The 22,851-nt window shown below is 41.9% G+C and overlaps 1 protein-coding gene across 1 annotated transcript; it reads left to right on the top strand.

The window, feature by feature from the left end:
- The first annotated feature begins 8,424 nt into the window (after positions 1-8,424).
- Positions 8,425-18,265, top strand: slitrk3a (SLIT and NTRK-like family, member 3a). Its single transcript, XM_038694100.1, has 3 exons — positions 8,425-9,817; positions 10,465-10,552; positions 12,261-18,265. The coding sequence occupies exon 3, from the start codon at positions 12,319-12,321 to the stop codon at positions 15,031-15,033; it is 2,715 nt and encodes a 904-aa protein (XP_038550028.1). The 5' UTR covers positions 8,425-9,817; positions 10,465-10,552; positions 12,261-12,318; the 3' UTR covers positions 15,034-18,265.
- The last annotated feature ends 4,586 nt before the right edge of the window (positions 18,266-22,851 follow it).

The following is a 22,851-nucleotide window of genomic DNA, read 5'->3' as shown; positions in this document are numbered from 1 at the left end:
TTGTCAGTATACACATATGCCATTTCTACTTTCAGAAAATACTATTTGGCCGCTGACACTGATGACTGTCAGACTGCTTTTTCAATTACGGCTCCCAGACCATGTAGTCCCAGCTCAGGGGAGAGCAAATCCCACCATTCTGACACAGATGACTAGACTACTCTCCTGGTTTACCTCACCATCCCCATCGATGGTGAGGTGGGAATGCAGCCACAGGGATATGCTGCTGCTCTTCCTCATAGGACGTCCTACTAATCCCATAGTATGACAAACAGACATCTGTCAGCTGACACTCGCTTTTGCTTCCACTGGCTCCATAAGGGCATTCCCACAAAGGCCACTGATGCTTCATTGGCACCAACTGGATGATGCGCATGATAGCCCTTTCAACTTCAGGACCTGATGACCAGATGGTGGGACAGACTGGTAGAAAGATGGTTATGACAGCTTCTGTAGCCTCTAATCATCTCGGAGAATGTAGCTTGGGATACTGTTGATCTGTTTTGCATTATACAGAGAGGTGTTTCTGTTATTTAGACTACCCTAATTGATATAAATGGGGCAGTCATAATAATAGAAATACCTGTCAGTATAACACAATTCAATTCAACATCGCCACAAACTGCAGCCTCCAAAATGACCATACAGTATATTAGACAAATCCCTAAAATGGTTTCAACAAAACATAAAACATAATATTTTATTCTTTATGAAGGTAGGAATTATTGCAGGAGGGTTGTATTAGAATGCATTTGTTTTAACTAGGTGCACTTAATCAAAACTGGCAACTGATTTTGAATGGTGTGAATGGACAAAACATTGTGATCCTATTTGCATGTCCTGGTTAAGGTTTCAAATTGTGTCCCATTCATTCATCAATAGGATGTGACTGACTGTCCTACCAATTCAAGAACTACTTGACCAAGAAGCTAGTTTTATCATTTTTTAGTTTTTTGAGTGGAAAATGTGAATGAATAAACATGGACAGTGTCTTACAATCTTTTATTTTGATTTGATTATATTACTCCATAAAATAAATTGTCCTTTCAGTTGGCTTTAATTACTTCATTAATGGCAGTAATAGATGAGGGATGCAGGATACAAGAGGCAGGTTACTCTTAACAGTAAAATAAAAGGTAACAGCAGTGCCCGTTTTGCAGTCTTTGACCATACTACTTAATTTATTCATTGATTCAATCAGAACTATGAAGACAATTACAGTCTCAATGCCACCTCATCAAACCTTTAAGGATTCAAACTAACAGGTGTGTATGTTGCTGTATCTTCTTTGTCCAGTGCTACTAGTAGACAGTACACCAGTGATACATTTTTCAGCATCCTCTTTATCTTGGTCATACACACAAAAACTGGCCAACGCCCAGAGCTACTCTTGCCACATAGTGGTCAGAGAGTTGACCCAGTTCTTCCTGTCTCTGGGTTCATTCCCTCAATCAAAAACTGGGATGCAGGGGAAGACATGTCAGAGAGGGGCTGAAAGAGAGAAAAACAATGCCATTGTGACATCTGCTCCATATCGTCCTCTAACACCGGCGGTAAATGTGTCCCCAAAAAAGTAACAAAAGATAGATTTTGTAGGTACATAAATACAATGCAGTCACTATAAGCCAAAAACGCAAACAGAGTATTATTGTGTGCAATACTTTTTCAGATACATTGTGTACAGTACTACATCAGATATACTTACTTTATAAATATTCTAATTATCAGTGGACATGATAGCTTGTATCAAAGAATGACTAACTTGTAAACTCATTGTTATAAGATCATTTATGTATTTATTAATTTTTTACATGTACAACTTCATTGGCCAACATTGGTATTAATGCAGAGAGAGGTGGTCCCAATGACATGGAGCTTCAGACGCTATCGTGGTCCATGTTTAAGACACATTTGAAAGGAATTTTAACAGTTATCTGTCATGAGTTTCAAATGGTACCTTATTTGGTTTATGATTATCTAGCTGTCACAGCTTACAACTCTGTCAGTGTATCCTCTCTATATCGGTCAAACTGACAAAAACTGTCCAAAACCCAGAGCTAATCTCGTCACAGAGATGACCCAGTTACTTCATGTTTCTGGGTTCATTCCCTCTATCAAAAACTGGGATGCAGGGAGAAATGTGTCTGGGAGGCACACACACAAAGAAAAACAGTAATGTCACTGCCTTACATTGTCTTCTGACACCAACAATCTGACATATTGTGTGTAAGTATGTCACCCAAAAAAAGTACAAAAGAGAATTACCATCTCACTCTTTATTTCATGACACCCTGAAAATGGCTGCTGTAGCTCTGATTCATCTGGATTTAGGCCAGTTTAATCCATATTTATACAGGGACCACCAGAGTACTTGCAGACTGCAGCTTAAAGGCTGTCTCACTACTGGCCTACAGTATCCCTTCCCCTTCTCCTGAGCATTGCATGATATTACATTAATGCATCTTTTAAAACCACAACCGCATTTAGTTTTACATTTAAGTTTTAGGCATAATGGTGACACTCATCATTGTCTTTTCACTGCTGTTGAAGAGCACATTGCTGGAGTATCAAACCTGTCACTCTTTGGTTATGGGACAGACTCCGCAGGCAGCTTGGTCATCCAGACAAGATGACTGTATCTGAAGGATTTTAACTTAAAAGTATATATAGTTTTGAATGTTCAAGTCTGCAGCCTGTTAGTGCTTCCTGCTTCGTCTTACCTTGTCCTCTGCCTAAGATGCGGAACTGCAGGAAAGGGCGTTCAAGGCTAATGAAAACGAATGAAAGACAAGAGAAAGATAAAGTCGAAATAGCTTTTATGAATTTCAATGCCAGCTCCCATGAGGCTCCAACAAGTTTTTGCCCTCTCCCCACATTCTTCCCCTGATTGTCTCATTTGCCTCTGCTTTCTTTTCATAGACAAAAGCTGAGTTGGAATCCAACATTGATGAGGTGTTTGGCATTTACGCTTACAAGGCTAAATCCTAAACCATTAGTCTCCTCCTCTCTTGCTGTACGTGTGTGTGTGTGTGTGTGTGTGTGTGTGTGTATTTCACCCCATCCTCACAAGACCTCTCTCCATCATTCTCTTTCTCCTTTTGCCATTGTAATTTACCCCAAAAAACTCGTTGAGGCAGCAACTAATGTTCTCTCTCTCTCTCTCTCTCTCTCTCTCTCTCTCTCTCTCTCTCTCTCTCTCTCTCTCTCTCTCTTAGCTCTCCAGGGAGAGCAGTGTGTGAGAATTAGGTCTCTCAGCAGACTTGTTGTATTTTTGCTCCGACAGTTTGGGGCTACAGCAAGCTTGAGATAGTGGATGGGATGGTAGGCTTGCAGACTCTGTACGTGTGTGTCTGTGTGCATATAAAACAGAGAGAAAAGAGGGGGAGAGAGAAAGGGTGAAAGAAAGAGAGAGTGTGCCACGCCATACAGGCTTTTGGCGAGGACACCATCTGGCTACAGGCTCAAAAACCCATCCAGCATGACTCCTAGAAGATAAACAAAACATGCATGCATGGACTGTACATACCGTGACACACATGCATGCACACACATAAATGCAAAAATCAAAGGTAATTGTCGCAGGAGGTCAATGATCTGACTGGGGTTATTAATGTTTTGTGCAAGACGTTCTGGTGTGAAAGACCTTCTTATGAGGGCTTTATGCAAAAATGATTTGGGGAACTTTTACAACTTTTATGTATGTACTTACTCCTGTATTGTTAGGTTGTGAAATATAATTTGATTGCGAATAAAAGTGTCTGCAAAACAAAATTCATAATATATTGGAGTAGACTTGGGAATACGGCCATCGTCTTGTAATTTGAGAAACATTGCTCCATATTGGAAATTTTACGTCGACTGCCAACGTTCAGTGCTAGCTAGGAATTCATGGTGGTGAATTGGCGTGTTGTGGGTCCAATTTTCATGCAAGACATTTTCATGCATACTTCCCGTCATTGATTAACGCTCAGATTTTTATAAACAATAACCATGATCTTTCGGTAAATCATGCGTGTGTGTGTGTGGTGGGGGGGGTACGTATGTATATACATATATATACAGGCATATATATACATATATAAAGGTTTATATATTCACTGTATCTAAAGACAAAGAATATGCAGAGACAGAGACAGATGGAATGCAGTGACGGCGACAGACAGGACAAAGAGTGCTCCATTAAATCACTATATTTAATTCTCTAATTATGCAAGCAGCTAAGGAAGAATACTGCATTTCCATAGGTACCCTTCTCCTGGTCTCTTGTTTTTGTAACAGTGACAATTCTGTTCCTGGGTTTTATGATGAGAAGCTCTATGAGGTCAGAACAGAGACACTATGAGGCCTTACAATGCAATGTTCTCGTGAGACAAGGACTACTACACTGACTTTGTCTGTCTCAATGTCAGATACTGTGTGTGTGTGTGTGTGTGTGTGTGTGTGTGTGTTTTATATTTGGATGCTCTTTTGTCCTGAACAGTTGGGCCAATCAGACAGACGTGACCACATTAAAGTGCAGCTCAGCAGCCAACACACACACATAGTTCATAAACTTAAGAAAAAATCACCAAAGCAAACCCCAGTGTGACATTTAACTTATTCTGTGGCCCAGAATATTTGCAGTAACTAATCCGGTGAGAATCCGCCTGTATAAGAGAAACTAATTGTACTTTTGTAAAGCACATGGGGTTTAGCTTAATTTCCACTATGAATATTCTCTAGGCTTCAATGGAAAAATAATGTGAGAATAAAAATGAGAGCATTGTTCAAATTGAATACAAACATAAATTGATCTTCTCAAAGAATCTTTTCAGTTCTGTTTTCCAAGTCAAAGATTTCCCAAGCCACAGCTTCTTAAAGCTTAGGCCAGACCAGATCCTCAGTCGGGAACACATTGGAATTTCAAGGCGAGGCCCTGAACTACAAAGAAAACTTTTAAAGTGAATGCAGCTACACATTTCTTATTTTCATACAATGCCCTTTACACCCTTATCTATAGCTTCTTGTGGCTGTCAGTCAGCAGCCCATATGCATTCCCTTTTAATTAAACTGGAATGCACAATCCACTAAAGATAGTATAAAAAAATGAACAATTAGACAGACAGTCCATTTTCTTGGCAGTGTTTCTGTTTGATGAAAGCCATATGCATCATTAAATAATGTTTTTGTCTTGTTGTTTTTAAGACATTAATTGTTTTTGATATTTGTGGTATTTCTGTCCGGTGCGTTCTACAAACATTCTCTGGGCTTCCCGTAAAATCTCTTGATATCAAATATCAACAAAGCATGCGGCATTTCTCAAAGAACAGACTGAACTTGTGTTATAAATTAAAAAAACATGACAGTCATTTCGTGTTCATTGCTCGTAAGTGAGTGGAAAAATCTACCACATGAGATGAGATGTTGAACTAATTACATATTTTTTGTTTTCCTTCAGTGAATGACTATTGAATATGCTAATTAGAGTAAAAGGTATGAGACATTTTCCATTCACAAAATCTAATGTGCATTTGAGCATACAGTAAAAACAATTATCCACGTCGCTTTATTTTTTCGCTTCCCAAAAATATCCCTCTGTATGATTGATTCACTCTTTGTTTGTCTGTGTTGATTATAAGACCAAGGCACATCCTTATGACCTCATAAAGAAACTCTGATTGACAGGCAGTCGCCTTGACAAGCACACAGGCAGGTAGGCACGATGGCACAGAGACAGACAGACATGAAAGCAGGCAGCCAGTCGGCCAAATAGGCAAGCTATCAGGTAGAGAGACTGGCAGGGAGTTGGTCCGGTTGGCAGGCGGCCTGTAAGTGGACAGCAAGAAATGGCAGACCAGCATTCAGACGTATTGACTCCAAGCAGTCCTGGCAGACTGACAGGAAGAGAGACAGATAGACAGACAGGCTGATAGAGAAGGAATTACTTGACTGTGCCTCCCACCATCCCTTGTGGTCCACGAAAGACTTAGGCAGGTGGCATGAGGTATGTCACTGAAACCTCCGATGACAAGCAGAGACGGGGTAATGGAAAGTTTCAAAAGGTGACAGGCAGCTAAAAAAAGGGGGGAAAGTTTTTAATGGAGACCAAACTTTTCCCCCTCCTTTTCATTGGCTAGAAGGCCAAAGTTTAGAGAAAATGGCTATTTTTCATTAAGTTAAACTCTTAAATAATATGTAAATATACCTATAATCTCTATGCTTATTGCAGTACTAATTGTGCCTTTAAAATTAAAGTGATATTCCCCTCTCTTAGCCTTTTCTGTTGTAATAGAGGCTAAGTGTTGTTGCTATCAGTACTTCTGCACATTAACCTCTTAACTGGGATGTGTAATAGGCCTATGTTACCATACTGGTGAAACAAGTACAATCTAAGTATCTAAATATGAAGTATCTAAATATTTACCCTAACCTGCATCCAAACCAGTTTTTCCAAAACTCCATGTACTGTAAACTTGAGTGAATGAATGATCTCCTGTACTGTACAGGTACATCTCCTGTCTCTATTCATTTCAGAGTGTGGCTGTGGTTGAGCAGTACTGGCAGCCATTTCCTTCCCCATTGGTGTCAGTGTGACTTGCTGTCCATGATGACTGAGTTGTCACTGATGCCCCTTCATCATGCAGTAATGACTTTAAAAGGTCAGTGATGACTGAGTTGACTGCAATGCCCATTAATATGTCCACATGTATCAGTCAAACATTTTGACTGGGCTTTGAACATCTTTCAGTCTTTGCACCCGTTGTATGCCTGGCAGTGATTCCTCCGTCCTTTGTGGCCTTTTCACAGGTTTGGCACAGTTTTAGTACTCTGAATAATTTTGCTTATCGTGGTCAAAGGCGTCATTTCCTTACATGTTCCTTAAACTTAATGACAAAACAGATCATTTGTGCAGAAAGTGCCTTCCAAATCCACCCACATATTGTTTTTAAGTGCTTTCCAAAATGGCCAGCATGCCAGTTACAAAAACAAGTCATTTAACCTTTGTCTGATCTGCCATCACTGTACACAAATATACGTGGTAATGGTTATGAAAAGATTGTAGTCATGGCTAAAAGAAAATAATTGATTGTTGATAGGACCAATGACCAATGCTGCTGGTTTTTTTGTAATTTTTCTGGTGATGAGAGTCTTTTATTTTTTATTTATTGTTTCCATGGAACTGAATCAAATAATGTTGGTGACGCAAAGCCCCATAAAACATCAACTTTATCAACCATGCAAATAAACTCCTCATGACTGGATCTTTTTATGTTACACCAACACATTTATGGTCCCTCAAATCCAAGATTTTCTTTTTAGAGCAAAGGCGATCTTGTTTTGGCATGATTCTTGTCAAACCAAAAACGATCAATGGCCAGTTTTTGTTCTGTCACTCAAGGTGGAAATTCTAACTGGTGATCCCATTAGCCCCAATCTGTGATGTTAAGATTGCTACAGCTTCATTGTGACAAACTCTGGACAATCCATGTCCTGTGAGCTGAATGAAGGCTTTGTGGTGGCCTTATGTCAGTCTCTCTGACATTAGCTGACAGGCTGAAGGAGTGAATGATGGCTTTTCATAAAGAAGAATGGCAGTTTTACAGACCACCAGCTGCTCCCAAACACTCTTCTCAAACCTCCCATCCACTGCTTGTGTTGGTGTGTGTTCAGTATGCTTGTGTGGATTGGTGTGGATTTGCTTTTTTTTGTATAAGGTGGGGACTGATTCAAATGAACTGACTAAGAAAGAAAATTGCACTGTAACAAACCAACATACACTTCTAATAGTGGTGTCCCCAAGTATTTGTTTACAAATGTTTTCATTCATCCTGGTTTGTGTTAGTAACGGTCTGTGTGTGTGTGTGTGTGTGTGTGTGTGTAGCTATTTTAATGTAGGGCATGATCTGGTACATGTGCATTGTAACTGATTCTGCAATGAACTAGCAGTTGGGAAATAAATACGATAGGGTATCCTAACCTTTAGGATGACAACAGTGCAGATTATTGATGAGAATCATCTCTAGAGAGATCAATCATTTAGCCTACTTTAATCCACTGCAAAATGTAAAGTGGTAAATCTCAACAGGGGGTTCAAATGGGATAACGGTTTACTCATCTAATCCTACAACAGGATCATTTTAGAAATAATCCTAAAGGTCAGAGGATTCTGTATGTGGGGTGAGAGGACCACTGGAGGCCTTGATCAGCTTCCCCCTATAGAAAAAATGTTGCACAGAGCACATAGCAAAGACTACAGTTTTCTCCACCAATAACATCTCCTTCTCTCATATATCATGTCTAGCTTAATGTCATCAACTTTGTTCACTCTTTACTGCTGTTGAATGATCTCCTTAGAAATGTGAAACAATCCTAGTATAGTTTATTAGCGGCAGATTGTTTACACAAATCAGGGATCCTCTCTGTGAAGTTACAGTAGAGTGCAAATATAATATAATAATAATAATATAAGACAGTGGTTACAGCAGCCTAATATGGCTGATTACTGTACAGTGTCATAACTGTGTAAATGCATTTCAGATCCTGTGGGGAGATTTCAACTTTCTACTGCAATCAGCCCCCTCCTTGCAGAGCAGCAAGAACTGGAAATCGTGATGGTGTCTCAGCCATGGTTGCGAGCTCTGGCTTGGCTTGTTGCTCACAACACGGGCTTGTGTTGCCCGCTTGAGGCGAGGCGGGGGAAAGCACGCAGTCGGCGAGGAAAGATGAAGCCCGTGCTTCCCTGCCTCTCCCCCGCTTGCAGTAGATTGCCGCGGCCACCCGCTCCGTCTCCACAGCAGAGGGAAGAGGTATCGGCAGGGTGAGTGCTGCCAACTCCACATTTTACTCAACTGCAGCTGAGGAAAATTACCATCAGTAAAATAATTGAGTATCATTGTGATTATTATTAGATAAATCTCGATTTGAAAAAATCAAGCTCGTGCAGAAAGAGAGTCGTCTTGCGTCCTGATCTGTCATCCACAGGTCTGGAAGTCTCACCCACCCTGCACGGCGCGCTCCCTGACTCTCATTTATTCATTTTTTTTCTTTGACGCGCGTCCCCGCTGCGAAAGCCAGAGCGCTCTTCAGTCTCTCTTCTCTCCACTTCGCTTCCTCTCCTCCTCTCGACAGCATCCAGAACTATAGCGCAACCGTCCCCGTCACTCTTTTCCTCCCCTCCTCTTTCTCTCACCGCCAGATCTCTCTCTACTGCGTCTCTCACCCCTTTGCCCCCCCTCGCTCCACCTCACAAGCTCAGTCCCTCACTCCTCTGACGCACGACAGGGAAACGGACCCGAGGAAAGAAAGAAAGAAAGAAAGAAAGAAAGAAAAAGAAAGAAAGAAAGAAAGGCTAAAAAGCAGCAGCTGACCCAACCATCGGTATGATATACAGACCCCTGCTATTGCTGCACCGGACAGAGACACGGTCCTGAAACCAATAGGAGAACACTCTCACCCGGCTACACTGTTGTTGAGCGCTCGCCCGGGGGGGCGGCGACGGCGGCGGAGGAGAAGGAGGAGGAGGAGAGGGGAGGAAGAGGAAGCGGACTGGGCACAAGTCGAGGACTTGCATTTTAAGCAAACTGTTTAGAGAAAAAAAAGACGAGAAAGAAGGGGAGAGAGTCAGAGTCACCGGAGAGCCAGAGTGGGAGAGATTGCATTCCTATCACGTCTTCATTTCGCCTCTCTTTTGCCTCAGCCACTGAGTGAGAAAGGGTGAGGGAAGGAGAGAAAGAAAGAAAGAGAGAGAGAGAGAGAGAGAACGAGCAAGAGATCTAACAAGATTTATACTAGTGGTCTTTTTCCCCCCGATGCTTTCCAATTGCAGTACGAAACTAAGGTGAGTGCTTGAGCTATGTTTGTCTGTGCTGGAGTGTATCATAAGGGAAATCTCATGCAGATGTGTGTGTATGTGTGTGTGTGTGTGTTCATATGCTTATTGGTGTCTGCATAGCAATGGACTTCAAAAAGGGACAACAGGCGCTCTCCATAAATCGAGGATAACGACTGATCAATAGTCGTCTGTTCTTAATTCGCCGCTTTCCTGCCAATGTCACGACGAAAGGCTACTGCATTATGCTTGGCATGTATTTCAATAAGCGCTCTGCGCTTTCCACTGTATTGACATTGAGGTTATTTTGGGGGAAATTTCAGTAAATGAGAGCGGAATTTCGTGCCTGGTTCGGTTAGACTGCATCGTTTATCAATAACTTAGTTTGATATAAATTCAAGATTGGAATCTTTAAATACGTCGTACGTAAATTGCCACTCACGATGAGCAGCACTTTTAATTCGTGTAAGTACTGTGGCTGTGGAGAATCTCGCCAGCTTGGTTTTGAATTCGTGGCTCATTCACATGCGCATCTCTTCCTCTCTCCCTCCTCAATGCCCTGCTCTCTCTTTCCATCTCTCCCTCTCTGCTCCTCCTGTTCCTCTAACGGCTCGATCACCCCCCCCCCCCCCCATCTCTTCCTCTCTTCCTCACAGCCCGGCATCGGACGGTGAGCGGGACGCACCGGGCAACAGCAGAACACAACGCAGGAGGACATGTGAAGTTGGAATCCCACTAAACTAAGTACGTATAACACCAGAGCCGATACACCCATAGGGAACGTAATACGGCACGCATTGTTTCTTATTGCTTTAAACACCTTTATTACTTTTTTGACGTCGCATATGCGCTTTTTTGATCATCGAAGCGGAATCAATAAATCCTGGAGGATTACGCCTGGAGAGGGAAATTAAAACATTGAGCAGTGAGGAAATGTTCAAGGAGCTTTTATTTTTTCCCTGTTTTACAGTCACGTTTTTTCGGGGATTACAACATATCTCTTTTTTCCTCCCGTCCTCTCACTGGGCTTTTGGTTAAGAGCACCCTGGACAGAGGCTCTGCTCCGGCAGACGGTCCCAGCGCATTTCCTCCGGATTTTCAGCACCCTTGATTGAAGGGAAAGCGTGCGTGCGCGTGTGTGTGCGTGAGAAGTCACAGCCTACGGAAAAGATATTCAGAGACTTTGTGCGTGTGTGTTTGTGTGGGACTCTTTCTCACTTAACACAATGGCGAGAATGAGCGAAATTTTCGACCAGTCCATCTGTATGAAATGAAAGCAACATTTTAGAAACCTTTATTATTATTATTATTATTATTACCTTTTTTAGTCGCCCTCCTTATATATTATATCTTTTTCTAGGCCGGGCGGATCTCCTGAATCACAGCCTCATAACGGGGTTTCTTGGAGCAGGAGCTCCAGTGCGCTTTTCACTTGTACCGTTGCTCCTCTAATCCTCAAATGGAATCACCAATTGGGAAAGGCAGAAGAAGTTGTATTGATTGTATTTTTGGCAAATGACAAGTTCAAATGCAATGAATAAATCGACAGTTTTCCTTATCCATTTGGTTTATCCGTGGGGCATTTAACCCAGGAAAACACAGAGGACAAATAGCTTAGGCTCGTTTTCTGCACGTCGGAATCATTGGACCTATTGGACTATTTTTCCCCTTATTGTCACTGGTAAATTCAGAACTTGCATTTTCTGTAGCCTTAGTGGCATTGTTCACATATTTATTTACATTTTCATACCTCAAATCAGATTTCCACGTGCCATAGACGAGAATATATAGGCCTAAATATATTGAGATTAATTTTAACGAGATGTATGTTCAGCAAGTCTCTCATCTCTTTCCACTAATGGCCAACAAGCTGACACCTTTTCCGTTCCTGTCCTCTTTCTGCGTTAGACCTACTCTAATTTTCCTCAGCGCTTTTCTGGACTCTCGTTTACCAAAAGAGGGATCGAGGTCCCTGTTATGTAATAAATACAGCCGGGGGATGGTGTCTTCTCAACACTAACCTCACCCAACTGCTGTTGCCTTCGTTTATTTACGGTGATAAGCATCTCTGAGGTGATTTATTGCGACCTTACCAGCACATTGTCTGTATAATAAATGGCAATCTCCCCAAAATAATGACGTTAACTGTCTGAATCTAGAGATTTGTTTGCAGTTGCTGCGTTTCATATTACCCATCTAGGAGTGCTGGGCTTATATTTTGTTTGAAATACCCAGCAATATTGTCACATCTAAAGTAGTCTTCAGTATCATTCTATTACTCATTGGTATTCATTTCAAAGGTGTCTTCCATTCTACTGAAACTAATGCACCCTTCCTCTCTCTCTCTCCTACCTCTTCCTGTCTGTCTCTCACCTTCACTTTGTGAGGGTGTGTGTGTACTTGTGTGTGTATTCCCTACCCCCATTCTCTCTCCCTCTGTTCTGTGTTGCAGTGCTGTGAAGTGGCTCTATCCCTGGAGCCGAGACTTCATCCCCTTGGTGTCAGCGAGGATGCTGTGGGTTACCTTGCTGAGCACCATAGCCTTAGGATGGACCACCCCGATCCCACTACTAGAGGACTCCGAGGAGATCGACGAGCCCTGCTTCGAGCCCTGCTACTGCGAGGTCAAAGAGGGCATCTTCCACGTCCACTGTGACAGTAAAGGATTTACAAATGTCAGCCAGATCTCCCAGATATGGAGTCGTCCCTTCAAGCTCAACCTGCAGAGGAACTCTATGAGGAAGCTTTACTTTAACAGCTTCCTCCATCTCAACAATGCCATATCCATTAATCTGGGTAATAACGCCTTGCAAGACATCCACGCTGGAGCATTCAATGGTTTAGGAATACTTAAACGGTTGTTCCTACATGAAAACAAACTAGAAGTTTTCCGGAACGATACTTTTCTGGGGTTGGAGAGTTTAGAGTATCTCCAGGCGGACTACAATGTTATCAAACGGATTGAAAGTGGTGCATTCAGGCACCTTCACAAATTGAGAGTGCTCATACTAAATGACAATCTGATTCCTGTGCTCCCAAATTACCTTTTCCGGTCTGTGTCACTAACACATCTGGACCTGAGAGGAAACAGACTTAAGACATTGCCGTATAAGGGTACGCTGGAGTATGTTGGAAGGAGCTTAATGGAAATCCAGTTGGAGGAGAACCCCTGGAACTGTGTGTGTGAGATTGTCCAGCTCAAAACATGGCTGGAGAGAATCCCTTATACAGCTCTGGTTGGTGAGATCACATGTGAGTACCCATTCCACTTACATGGGAAAGACTTACGGGAAATCAAGCGTAGTGAGCTCTGTCCGCTGCTCTCCGATGCAGAGATTGAGGCCAAGCTGGGAATTCCCCGGGTCCCATTCAGCAATGAGAACACATGGCCTACTAAACCTTCCTCCATGCTCTCCTCCTTTCACAACACAGCCTCTTCTGTGGAATACAAGGAAAGAGTTGTCAAGCCTACCAAACGACCTCGGCCCACAAAGAACCCCCCAACCCCTCGTAGCATCTACCCGGGCATGAACCAGCCCCCCATTGCTGGCTACCAAACAAGGCCTCCCATTCCAATCATTTGTCCAGCTGGGTGTACATGCAACCTTCACATCAATGACCTGGGGCTAACAGTGAACTGTAAAGAGAAAGGCTTTCACAACATCTCTGAGCTCCTGCCTCGGCCCCTCAATGCCAAGAAATTGTATCTCAGTGGGAACCTAATACAGAAAATCTACCGTTCTGATTTCTGGAACTTCTCAAGTTTGGATTTACTGCATTTAGGGAATAATCGGATATCGTACGTCCAGGAGGGCGCCTTTATCAACCTGCCAAACTTGAAGAGTTTATATCTGAATGGGAATGACATTGAGAGGCTCTCCCCTGGGATGTTCCGGGGACTTCAGATGTTGAGTTATCTTTACTTTGAGTATAATGTCATACGTGAGATACAACCTAACTCGTTCTCCCTGATGCCAAACCTCCAGCTGGTTTTCCTCAATGACAACCTGTTGCGCTCGCTCCCCTCTGACGCCTTTGCTGGCACAAACCTTGCACGCCTCAACCTCCGCAACAACTACTTCCTTTCCCTGCCTGTGCGTGGTGTTCTGGAGCATCTGACCTCTATTGTCCAGATTGATCTCCATCAGAACCCCTGGGACTGCTCCTGTGATATCATCCCCCTCAAACAGTGGCTGGAAAAGCTCTCCTCTGTCATTGTGGTTGGAGATGTCATGTGCAAGACACCTGAGTTTGCTTTTGGGAAGGATCTGCGTTCGCTGGAGGTTGAGGTCATCTGTCCTGAGCTAAAATATTCTTCAGGCCCCTCACCGGCCCTGCCTGGTGGGGATGACCTCACCACGGGAAGCTCTGACATGGGGGAAGCGGGTGGGAGAGGGGCTGTCCCACTGTCTGTCCTCATCCTCAGCCTTCTCATCCTCTTCATCTCTGCTGTGTTTGTGGCTGCTGGGCTTTTCGCCTTTGTTCTTCGTCGGAGGAAGAAGCTGCCCTTCCGGAAACGTTCTGAGGTAGATCTGACGGGGATTCAAATGCAATGCAGGATTTTTGAGGACCCACCAAGGCAGAGTAGTGCCGGTAACACTGGCACACCAGAGAAACCGACACCCAGTATGCACACACACACTCACAATAGTCACACACATGCCCATGGTCACGTTTATGATTACATCCCTCACCCTGTGACTCAGATGTGTAACAACCCCATCTATAAGCCTAGAGAGGGGGAGATAGCAGAGGAAGATAGAGCACAGTTTTTGGAGAAGAAAGACAATGGCAGCAGTAGCAACAGTAACTACAGAACCTTGTTAGAGAAAGAGAGAGAGTGGACACTGGCCGTCTCCAACTCTCAACTCAACACCATCGTCACAGTCAACCACACCACGGCTGACATGGCAGGATTTCATGAGAATGGAGGGCTCTGCCCGACAGTAATTGACAGTCAGAGGCCCACTCCAACAGTGGGCTTTGTAGACTGTTTGTATGGGACAGTACCCAAACTAAAGGACATGCATGTGGCGCATGCGCACCCACCAGGCATGCAGTACCCGGATTTGCAGCAGGATGCTCGGCTGAAGGAGACATTGCTTTTCACGGCGGGGAAAGGCTGCTACCCCGACCCGTCCCAAAGCGATTACCTCGAGTTAAGGGCCAAACTTCAAACCAAGCCGGATTACCTCGAAGTCTTGGAAAAATCTTACCGGTTTTAACATCACTAGCCCATGGAGAAAAAAATGAAACACAAAATCAACACATTCACTTTGCCACCCTCAAAACAAAATCACCCAAAACCAATACGAAAAAATAAACTTGAAAAAGCAGCATGATATAAAATAAAATATTATATTACAACAAAGTCCCCACCCCCCCAACCCTCACCCTGCCCCCAAATCACTTTGGAGGAGAGGCCATTCTCAGATATTTCAATGAAGTGCCTTTTTTTCAGAGTAGCCAGCAATGTCAACAGCCGTTATTTTTATAATATATAAATATCTCTATATGCCCAAGAGAGAGCAAAAGAGGAATGAGAGGGGCACCGGGGAATAAAACATACAAAACATCCTAAACTACATCTGTCACTAAAACCCATTTTTATGGAGTTACCATGATGTGAGAGACGCACGGGAGCTGGACGTCTCCCTGACTTGGGGGTTTTCTTTCTGTCTCTTTTACCCCTGACTAGGATGTACAAACACCCGGAGGCCGTGCACATAAAGTTTGTAGGAAACGATTGAAAGAGAGAAAAAATACATATATTAAAATGAACTGCAGTTTGCTGCATGCACTCGCTTCAGTGCAGGAAGCGAGGGGATTTACTCAGAACTATCACATCACATTATGAACAGAGATACTGCAACGCATTTACAGTTCAGTGTTCTATTTAATTTTTATATCTTATTAATATGGTTATTACTATTAATGAGGACTTCTGTCTATATCAGGGTGCTTCTCGTAAAAAGGACGCACCGACATACGGATGGTAAAACATTTGTGAATATTATTATAAGACAACGCTCAAGGGTTTTCTGGACTTCCGCACTTTGTTGACCCCCACCCACACCCCCTCCATTGCTTCTGGATTCCCCATTGTCACCCACTAACGGCTTTGTAGGAAGCACTTTTAATGTTTTCTCTCTCACAAAGATTTGAAGAAAAATGTGCATATATTTATTCTGTAATTTCAGTGAAGAATTTAATTGTAAAGGTAATGTTAAATCAATGTATAGTGATTATGCGTCTGGTATAGCCTTCTTAATAAAAACAAACTCTTCAATCAAATGATGAAAGGGTTGATGCCACGGGAACCTGTGTGTTGAGCGCTATTGACAGGCTGTGTTTTTGGTGTCTTTTTAAAATGGCATGTTGAAGCTGTAGCCAACCATCATGAGATAATGCTGCTGGAGATAGAAGTATAGCTGTTGAACCAATAGAGTGCTAGACAGTAATGTAGTGGAGGACAATAACATTTAAACTCAGTTCAGATCCTTATTATTTTTGGATTAGTGCCAAATTAATTTAAGTTATCAGGAAAGGGTTGTGGGTTTTTTGTCTATAAAATATAATTTTTTCTGTCTATTGGTACCTTGTCCTGTGATCTTAACCTGCTAGATATCATAGGGCACAATTTTTATTTGCCACTACATTACTGGTCCTAGTTGGATGTAATCTGAAGGTAAAAGATATAGAAAATGTGAATGCTGCTGGTTTTGAAGTGGATGATAAGACAGGATGTACCAAATCAGTGAGGCACGCTGCAATTTTAATTATCTGAACGGGTATTGCTGATGTCAGCTAATATACAGTAATTGAGAGAGCGAAAGAAAACGTGATTGGAAGTCGCTCTTTGAATTTGCGCATCTGATTTCTCTGACTCCCTGCAAAGGCAGTGTGGCTTCAGTCCACTGGAGGGCGATAAAATGGCGTTCAGATTCGTTGGGCATTTAGCATAGTGGATGCAGTTCCAGTATAATGTAATGCACAAAATGCTTATCCTAAGAGATCATCAAGTTTCATTTTCGGTATGAATTATTTTCAAAATATCTATATCTAAATATCTATATCTATATCTATATCTATAGATATAGATAATAAAACCTAAAGAAAAAAAACTATATATAAAACCTTAGTGGAACAAGATAATTTTATTCTTTTCAATACAGTCTATCTGTTTCATGCTTTTTAATTTAATTTTTTCTTGCTTTAGTTCAACCAGTTTTCTTAAAAATTGAAGAATAAAGCCGGTCACTCTATCTGAATCAACAAAAAGAAAACAATCTTGAAAGAGCTTGATCAACACTTTTACATGTTGCTATTTTAATCTTTTAAATTGAAATCCCAAGTGTTAAATTAATCCCCAATGGTGTCATCTGTGGCAAACATTAATTGCTTATCTTTTTTGCTGTGCCATTTTTTAAAATCTGTTTTGCCCTATCCGAAACTGATTCACTTTTGGGACCAAATACTACAAGCAGACAAAAATCAAGGTGGAAGCAGCTGTGGATTATACATAGTGTTACAGTACACATCATCATAGCGCTATTTCTTTTACTCTTTCCTAAGGTGAACTTTTAATTTGGGAGAAATATGATGCAATCTTGATGTCTATACCTTTGTGAATATCTATGGAAAAGGAGGGTGCTTTTCTGTTTTGTTTAAAAATGGGCATGATATGCAATTTGCTTTGATTTCAATAGGTTTACTAGGAGTGGTGATCCTCAGTTGCAATTGGGTGTTTCTCACAAGTGTAAATTTACACTAAATGGAAGATATGTAGCAAACCACATACTTCCCTGTTAAATGGGAAGGCCCTTAGCTAGTCTAGTCTAGTCATCTCCAGTACTGATCATCAATGATCCAATCTACAAGCTTGAGTAATATGGAACATCTGACCTGTGTTGTATTCATTGTTTCTTTTTGTTGACAATTATTGTTGCTCTAATGAGTGGAGGTCACCTTCATCTGCCTTTGTAAGCATGGTAGCATTACTTCAAGGCTCTTTGTTTTCAGAAAGTTTCACAATGCTGTACCCCCATATTCTGCTGCCCCACCTCATTTGTCTGCTCCTTTTTTTTTACTTTATCACTTACACACTCACAGAAATACACACACACACACACACACACACACACACACACACACACACAAAGCCTTTCCCTGACCAAGAGGTTAGACTATATGGTCAGCATTTTCAGTGTGCACTCAGTTTGATTAAAAATATAATGCATTACTCTGTTAACCACAACCCTCACCCAGACCCCAAAATAAATAAATAAAAAAAGTTTTGGGATCATTGATGATTTTGCTATAGTCCTATATCTTGGTAACCTTTTATCCTCCACCCGTCACCCACCCATCATAATATTTCACAAATGAGTGCTGGGCTTTGTCCCATTATACCATGCTGAGTGGTTTTATTCCAATAAATCCTCTTGTTATCCTGCACTAATATCTCCAAGTGATTTTATACTTTGGTGGAATATTAGATACTGTATCGGCAACCAATGGGAGTGAAGTCTGACTAAATGTTTCTTTTTTGTGTGCGAAATGTAAACATGCACTGCTTGTTTGAATGTTTTCTCCATTATGTCAGTGCTATTTGAATTTCGCAGTGGAGTTAACCTTTCTTGCAACATCTCTCTTGAGGTTTGTACGTTGGCAAGACTTCAGCACGGTAAATGCAGAGTGTGCCTTTCTTTCTGTCCTTGCCTTCTCTGTCCCTACATCTCTCTCTTTCTCCCTCTCTAAATTTCTCTCTCTGCTGAGTTTGCATTGTGATCTATTTTGTGGGCTTTGGTTGATGTTACAGCTTCACTTATGCATAGGTCTGGGTTTTAAGAATTTTAATCAACTCCAAACACATGTTGAAAGAGAAGTTCTAAGTAGATGTTGCCCGTCTTTGGAGTAATGAAGCTTTTATTTTTCTATCCATTTTTAATCCTTCAGACTATATTCTAACTTCTGTGGAATCAAATGCCTAGCTTGTTTCTCTCACACACTTTTGACCCTTTGATACTTGCATTATTTGAATTAAACCCCCATACCTTAATTAGCTGTGTGATGCATATCCTACACCTTAGCTTCAAGCTCTGCTTACTTTATTAAGATGTATTTTGTGCTGGATTGATGGTGGTGGTTGGATTGCATACTGGCACAGTTACACTGATCAAGTGATGAAAACTACATAACACACTGACAGTAAGCCACTGTGCTGCAAATGTTCTGCAAGGCTTTTCTCTTTCTTTCAGGCGTTCATTTAAACATCTTATTAGAACATAATGCAGGATATAAAACAGCAACACGTGCTTATTAACACACGTAATGACACATAATTCTATTTCAATTGGCTGATTTAAACCTTAACCGTGACGTAGTGGTTTCAAATTAGCTCGTTTAAGAGATATGCGATACCATAAGCCTATTAGAAAAGCTTCTCCAGGCTCTCGTACTAGCTCAAAATTTGCTCTAGCCACTTGCTGTCAGTAAATATAAGTGGATATTGTTCGCGTTGAGTTGAGGCGATAACCTGGATGTGACTGTGTGGATTAGGGAACATTTTTTAGGTGGCCCCCAGAGATGTGGTTTCCTTTGTGGTGTGGTCTTATATTTTCCTCCTCTCGTCTCTCCTCTGGCATTTTTGCTCAGGATATTTTTGGGCCACTGGTTGTTGTTTGGCTGGTATGTGCCTGCACTGCATAGTGGAAGAAAGGCGCTGTCAGTTGTCAGTGCGCCTATGTGTGTCCGCATGTACACATGCATGTGTGTGTTTCTGCTTGAGCAATGTGAGAGAGGGAATGTTAAATGGATAGATATATTATATAGGCCTTTCTGTCATTTTAGTGGCTACTCGTTTGCTATGTGTTTCTGTTCTCTTGTGTTTTCTCTGCTCTATTGGTGTGTGTTTTTTGATGGGCATTCAGGAGTCTTAATTAGCCCAGGCATGATTTAAAATGGCAGCACGGAATGAATAATGAGAGGAATTTAAAAAATGGGATGAAGGGATCAGTTTTAGAGCGCCATTGATGGGAGGGAGAGCACAGACAAGCGGCTTAGGGAAGGGTGAGAGAACATGGAGTTGTCAGTAGAGGATTGTGAAGGATGTGCCACTTAGAGAAAGTAGTGATTCTTTTTTGCTCTTTTGTGGCTGAAAGAAGCTGTAATTGTCCAATTAACCAAACAGAGAGTCCAAAGCAGAGAGAGCATTTTATGAAGGGACTGAGAGAGGGTTGTGACCACTTAGATTTTGAATTGTGTGTGTGTGTGTGTGTGTGTGTGTGTGTGTGTGTGTGTGTGTGTGTGTGTGTTGTGAAAGGCTTTTGTCTGTTTGGGAAACAGGGAATTATCTCCAGTTTGCTGAAAAAGCCAATCTGTCTCTGGCCATGGTGCTGAAGTTGCAGTATACTGCAGGTGCTGCATACAGAAAGGCACGTTCCACTTTTTGTGCATGCGTCTCGTGTTTGTTTGTGTGCGTGGTGGGAAATGTGGAGAAGGCTCTCTTGACTGTGTGTGTGCGTGTGTGTGTGTGTATGTGTCTAGGAGCTTACTTGAGTTTTGTGTGATTATGCTGATGGCTCAACTTACTTCTGGTTTTCTTTGTGGTGCTGTGTAGTTTAGTGCGAAGACAGGGTCTGGCCATAGCTGTACTTATTTAAAAGGAGAGTGCAGTTTTTGTCTGTTACATACATGCACTACATTTACTAGTGGTGCTATACTGTATACTGCACCAAGTGTATCGACTGGGATTATCCTCACAGGTCGGCCATTTTTTAAATACATTTATTACATTAAACAACTGAGAAGTGAAAGAAAGAAAACCCCAAAAGAGAAAAGAGAACCACTCCAATTGGTACAGTTTCCTTAGTCCTGAAATCATGAAAAAGCCTTTAACACATCACTCGACTATGCTGCAGTGCAGGAGCTCGACTGACCCAGTATGTTGAGAGAGAGAGAGAGAGCTGGAGGGAGAGAATATGGGTTGCAGAAGGAGAGCGAGAGAGAGGGTGATTCTCAACCCTCTGCTACTTCTGCTGCTGTCTTCTCTGTAAAACTCTGCATTCGTATTGTTTGCCTAGTGAATTTTGGGTCCCTGGAGATTGTGGCCCTCTCTCCTGTCTAAAACATGCTGCAAGTTTAGGAAAAGTTGCAGTCATTTGTGCTGTTCAGCAGTGTACAGCTTAGCTTCTGTATGTAAGAAAGATTAGCAATCTGTGTCGTTATCACTCATTTCAGGGAAGGGGAGGGGAAAGGGAGAGGTGTAATTTCATAAAATAAAATATGGAGCATAGTGTCCCTGGCTGGTTCTGAATAGCCCATTGCTTTCTTTGTTCCGCAGTGTGGGGCCGACTTTGTGCAGAGTGGCCTGCAGTGAATTTCCTAAGGACTCTTCTTCTCTTTCTTATTCTATTATTTCTGCATTCAAACAGCAATGAGCTTGGACCTCTCGTGGTTGAGGTGATTCTCAATTTTTGAAAATCAATCTAATATTAACTGTTGAGTTTGATACCACCATTGACTGTTGACTCCGCACTCCTCTTCACTGGGCGGTAGTTAATTGCATTAGTAATGTGAGTGAAGTTCTGTACGTACGTATGTCAGTTAAGTTATGTTAGTCAATGTTAACTTTTGGTTTCACAAGGCACACCAACTGCAGTTGCCTGGGTGAAAGTCGTGTTTGTTTGACCCATCCATCCACCCTGACCTTTGACTTTGTCGCTCTTGACACAACATCACACGGTATTTTATTCTCTGAGTAAAATGACATGCTGTCTCTACACAATATCAATCAGTAGAGACTAAATGGTGTGAAATGACATGAATGAAAAAAAAAGCGTTCTGATAACACCCAAAATGACGGAAGACATTGGCACGTTATTCAAATGCCATTTGGCAACACGTTCTCACTTCCCGACTCGTCACATATGGACACATGGTCAAGACCCATCGTCGTCAGTTTGTAACGGACTGGGGATCTCTCTAGTGTCATAGTTCAATGCATTGGGGGAAGCCCTGTAGCGTCAGTTTTTAACAGTAAAGGTAGATTTATGATATTTAACACAAAAGACTGAGTAAGGAGGCAGTCGGGGTGGATGGAGGGCCAGAACCTCAACTTTTAACCAGGAGAGTGGGAGTTGACAAAAAGTCAACATTAAATACTTTTATTTAAGTTACGTAAATTGTGTAAGTTACGCAAGTGACTTAATTTAACTTACATGTTAACTGACCTACGTAGTTATTTTAACCCAAACCATGATCTTTTCCTAACCTTAAGCAAGTAGTTTTGTTGCCTAAACCTAACCAAAATGCAACGTGCCACAACTTTAATAACATGTCGTTTAAAAATGGCGAAACGATAATTTTTTTTTGAAAGTCTAACCGGTTGTTGCCTATTTATTGTCGCTAACTTTACTGGACGTTGCATATTTGTTGTTGCTAAGCGTTGCTAACTTGACCACGTAGCCTTAAACGTCTAAAAATGATGCTAAAGGGCCAAGCGTCAATATGTGACGAGTCGGGAGTGAGAATGTGTTGCATTTGGAGATACCAGTCCTGGTGGACATATGCACTCTACTGAGTGCACTCTTCTAGGATTTTCATGAGACCAAATTAGGATGACATTTGCACAACGTCACTCTTCTGTATCTGTCTCTTGTCCCCTAATTTCATGTGGTTTTCTTTTCTTTTTTTTCAGTTTTTCTCTTTTCTTTTTTAACCCTCCCTCTTGTTACAATAAACACAATACATTCTTCTGCCTGTTTCTCCATCTGTACATCTACCTATCCATCTATCTTTCCTTTAATACACGAGCAAACAGCCAGCTGTTGACCCGCTGACCTTGCTGCTAGTCTGTGGGTTCGCTCGTCTGGGTAATATTCCACTGACACTAGTTTAGTTCAGTTGTGTATCCTGTGCTTTGCTTTAGCTGACATGGTATTGCTTTTGCAGCTAGTCTCCGGGGATAAGGGTGTGTGTGTGTGTGTGTGTGTGTGTGTGTGTGTATGTCCATCTGTCTGTGTGTTAGCCAGGTGCATTGC

Source organism: Micropterus salmoides, unplaced genomic scaffold, assembly GCF_014851395.1.
Source record: "Micropterus salmoides isolate LMB-PRFRI ecotype aquatic unplaced genomic scaffold, ASM1485139v1 Ms_hic_scaffold_3, whole genome shotgun sequence".
NCBI classification, from domain to species: domain Eukaryota; kingdom Metazoa; phylum Chordata; class Actinopteri; order Centrarchiformes; family Centrarchidae; genus Micropterus; species Micropterus salmoides.
This window is presented reverse-complemented; position numbering and strand designations above follow the sequence as displayed.